At 40.7% G+C, this 4714-nt stretch overlaps 1 protein-coding gene across 1 annotated transcript in view; it reads left to right on the top strand.

Annotated features, from left to right (window-relative positions):
- LOC111949660 (extracellular calcium-sensing receptor-like) overlaps positions 1-4211 on the top strand; it is an 8099-nt gene extending 3888 nt beyond the window's left edge. The window contains exon 9 of the mRNA XM_023967010.1: positions 3313-4211. Within this exon, the coding sequence (XP_023822778.1) occupies positions 3313-4211 (899 nt within the window). The remainder of the gene's footprint in view (positions 1-3312) is intronic.
- The last annotated feature ends 503 nt before the right edge of the window (positions 4212-4714 follow it).

The following is a 4714-nucleotide window of genomic DNA, read 5'->3' as shown; positions in this document are numbered from 1 at the left end:
CACTTATGTAAATAAGGTATTTCTGTTTGTAATTTGTCATTATGCGTATTGTGTGTAGATTGAGTGTGTGGAAACATTTTTTATTTAATCCATTTGTATAGGCTGTAACAAACAAAAATAGTGAAACAAGGGAAGGGGCCTGGAATACTTTCCAAATGCCACAGTAGATATGGAAGCCACTCCAGATTTGGCCCGGGGAGGGGTGTGCAGCCACTAGAACTAAAGAATAACTCAAATGTAAATTCTTATTTAGCTTCCAGTCATATGCTCTATATCTATGTACACAAGCCAGAGTTTGAAATTGCATATGTAATTGGAACTGGAGTTTGATAGGCCCATAGCATTTAAAATGTTAGAGTGAAAAGTCAAACGTTAGCGCCATATCGGCCATTTTAGTCATACCGGTATCAGGTTAGCTCAACCGCCATTTTCTCAGCCTCTGATATTAGAGAACAGTTTGATGTAATAACAAATCAAGTTCATAACAAGTGGATGAAATGTATCACATTTATCAACACTCACTAGTGGCTATGATGAAATTGATCCAAATATCTGATAAAAACAAACATGTTTTTTTTAAACATCAAAATTGACAAGTTAACGTGTGAAAATGTTTTACATATATGCTATTTTGGGAATTGAAACAATTTTCTTGTGTTACTAAGGTTAATCAAATAAAAAGTGTTACTGCTTGACAGACAGTGTCTCTTTGCAATCATTACCAATTTGGGTAAATTGAGGTATATTTTTTTTACTTGCCTATATTGTATTTACTTCGCCACCATGGCCTTTTTATATTTTTATTTATTATATATATTATTGTTGTTTGCCTTCACCTCCCTTATCTCACCTCACTTGCTCACATTGTAAATAGACTTATTTTTCACTGTAGTTATTGACTGATTGTTTGTTTTACTCCATGTGTAACTATGTGTTTTTGATGTGCGAACTGCTTTGCTTTTATCTTGGCCAGTGGCCAGTCGCAATTGTAAATAGAGAACTGTAAGTTATCTGTTCATGCCACCTGCAGAAATACATATTGTAGGCTTAAAATAGTAAAAAAAAGGTAGAAAATAAATATAAATAACACTCATAAATAATATAAAACCCCCCAACCTATTGTTGTGGCGCAGCAAAAAAATAGATTGCAAAGAAGAAACACTGATCTTGTCAAATACCTATCGCTTTTCGGGTTAAAGGAGGCTACAGAAATAAGCGACTGGAAGGCAGGACGAGTGAACACTCTGTATAAATTGATTAACCCTTTAGTAACACAAAGGAAAATTGTTTCAATTCCCCAAAATAAGCAGATATGTTAAAAACATTCCACACGGTTTAATTGTCTCAAATTTGCATTGTTTAAAAAAAAAAACATGTTGTTTTTTTATCAGATATTTGGATCAAATTTCATGCCATAGCCACTTAGGAGTTAATAAGGTGATACATTTCAATCCACTTGTTATAAACTTGATTTGTTATTCAATCAAACTGTTCTCTAATACTCAGAGGTGTGTGAACAGAGCAACAAAGCACTTCTTTGCTAGTCGCGGTAGCATCAACATTGACAGCATCAACCACCTGCATACCGGTATCGGAACCTAAACAGAATGGGCCGATATTGGCGCTAACGTATTTGACTTTTTCACTTCTAACATGTTAAATGCTTATGGTGTGTGACATAGTTGCTTGTTTAGATTCGTAGATCCAGCGGACCTAAAGCCTCTCATCTCGAGTTTTCCAGAGTTTACTAAATATATCTATGGTCATTATCTTGCACCATTTTCAACATCAAACATACGTGCAACTGTTAAACACCCCCATCTGTATCCTATAGGCGACATACTCAATGATTCGCATAGGAAGTTCAGACCCTTTGCTATGAGACTTGAAATTTAGCTCAGGTGCTTCATGTTTCCATTCATCATCCTTGAGATGTTTATACAACTTGATTGGAGTCCACCTGTGGTAAATTCAATTGATTGGACATGATTTCGAAAGGCACACACTTGTCTATATAAGGTCCCACAGTTGACAGTGCACGTCAGAGCAAAATACAAGCCATGAGGTCGAAAGAATTGCCCGTAGAGCTCCGAGATAGGATCGTGTCGAGGCACAGATCTGGGGAAGGGTACCAAAACATTTCTGGTCTGCAAGAACACAGTGGTCTCCATCATTCTTAAATGGAAGAAGTTCGAAACCACCAACAATCTTCCTAGAGCTGGCCGCTCGGCCAAACTGATCAATTGGGGAAGAAGGGCGTTGGTCAGGGTGGTGACGAAGAACCCGATGGTCTCTCTGACAGAGCTCCAGAGTTCCTCTGTGGAGATTGGAGAACCTTCCAGAAGGACAACCATCTCTCCAGCAATCCACCAATCAGACCTTTATGGTAGAGTGGCCAGACTGAAGCCACTCCTCAGTAAAAGGACCTTCTCAGGACCTCAGACTGGGGCGAAGGTTCACCTTCCAACAGGACAACGACCCTAAAGCACACAGCCAAAGCAACGCAGGAGTGGCTTCGGGGCAAGTCTCTGAATGTCCTTGACTTGCCCAGCCAGAGCCCAGACTTGAACCCCATCGAACATCTCTGGAGAGACCTGAAAATAGCTGTGCAGCTACGCTCCCCATTCAACCTGACAGAGCTTGTGATGATCTGCAGAGAAGAATTGGAGAAACTCCCCAAAAACAGGTGTGCCAAGCTTGTAGCGCCATACCCCAAAAAACTAGAATCTGTAATCCCTGCCAAAGGKGCTTCAACAAAGTACTGAGTAAAGGGAATAGTGAATACTTATGTAAATGTGATACTTGCATTTTTTATTATTAATACACTTGCAAAAATGTCAAATCTGTTTTTGCTTTCTCATTATAGGGTATTGTGTATAGATTAATGAGTGGAAAAAACTATTTAATACATTTTAGAATAAGGCTGTAACGTAAAAAAAAATTGAAAAAAGTCAAGGGATCTGAATACATTCCGAATACACTGTATATCTTTTCAGGGTACATATCTCCTTCTCTGTGCCAAATGCTCTGTCACAAAGTTGAAAATTGAGTCAACATTTTCAGGTTAGCCACTGTGCACCAATAGTATACAAAAGATAATATTTTTCATTTCCCTGTGTTAACGTTTCTCTGTATAAAAAAAATTGTTTTGAAATTATGACAATTTACTCTTGTTGTGATTTTAAGACTTGATCTGTACACCAGTCTCACATCTGCTACCAAATGTCACTTACCTGTAGGATATCGCCTGACTGCATCAGATACCCATCAATGATAAATTCATATTCTCTTTCTTTCTGTTTTTCTGTGTAGATTCTATAGACTGCACAGAATGTCCCGAGGACTWCTGGTCAAACGCTGATGGAACAATGTGCATCCCCAAAGTGGTGGAGTTCCTTTCCCATGATGCAATGGGGATAGCCCTGACGGTGATCGCTGTAGTGGGCGCCTGTCTGACCGTGTTCGTCCTGGCAGTCTTCCTCCATCACAGGACCACTCCCATCGTCCGCGTCAACAACTCTGAGCTGAGTTTCTTTATCCTTCTCTCCCTGATTCTGTGCTTCCTGTGTGCACTGATGTTCATCGGGGAGCCCACCTCCTGGTCCTGCATGCTGCGCCACACTGCCTTCAGCATCACCTTCTCCCTCTGCATCTCCTGCATCCTGGGCAAAACTCTGGTGGTCCTGGCAGCCTTCACTGCCGCCAGGCCTGGGAACAACATTATGAAGTGGCTGGGGCCCAAACAGCAGAGGGTCATCATATTCTCCTGCACCCTGGTTCAGGTGCTGATCTGTGCTGCCTGGCTCATGGCTGCCCCKCCCTACCCATCCAGAAATATCCAGGACCAACGCTCTAAAATCATTCTGGAGTGCAGTGTGGGCTCCCAACTGGCCTTCTGGTGCGTTCTGGGATACATCGGCCTCCTGGCCTGTCTGTGCTTCATCCTGGCATTTCTGGCCCGGAAACTGCCAGGCAACTTTAATGAGGCCAAGTTCATCACYTTCAGCATGCTGATCTTCTGTGCCGTGTGGATCTCCTTCATCCCTGCCTACGTCAGCTCTCCTGGGAAGTACACAGTAGCTGTAGAGATCTTTGCCATCCTGGCCTCCAGCTTTGGGCTGCTGTTCTGTCTGTTTGCTCCAAARTGTTACATCATCCTCCTGAAGCCAGAGAAGAACACTAAACAACATCTCATGGGAAATAAAAAGTAGTGAATGAGTAATACAAAATGTATTTTTCCTGATGTGCTTATGTTACTTAAAATGTACAGTTTATCCCATATAGGCCACAATCTACACTGAGTATACAAAACATTAACAACACCTGATCTTTCCATGACATAGACTAACCAGCTGAATCCAGGTAAAAGCTAAGATCCCGTATTGTTGTCACTTGATACATCTACTTCAATCAGTGTAGATGAAGGAGAGGAGACAGGTTAAAACTTATTATGGCTGCAATCCCAAATTCAAACAACAGAAATCTCATAATTAAAATTCCTCAAACATACATGTATTTTATACCATTTTAAAGGTAATCTTGTTGTTAATCCCAMCAAAGTGTCCGATTTCAAATAGGCTCTTTAGCGAAAGCACCACAAACGATTATGTTAGGTCACCACCAACTCACAGAAAATTTCAGCCAAAGAGAGGAGATGATTGATGATCTTCATCAGATGACACTCATAGGACTTCATGTTACACAATACATATAT

The sequence above is a fragment of the Salvelinus sp. IW2-2015 genome, linkage group LG22, assembly GCF_002910315.2.
Source record: "Salvelinus sp. IW2-2015 linkage group LG22, ASM291031v2, whole genome shotgun sequence".
Lineage (NCBI taxonomy): Eukaryota > Metazoa > Chordata > Actinopteri > Salmoniformes > Salmonidae > Salvelinus > Salvelinus sp. IW2-2015.
Note: the sequence above shows the minus strand (reverse complement) of the source record. Positions and strands in the feature narration are given on the sequence as shown.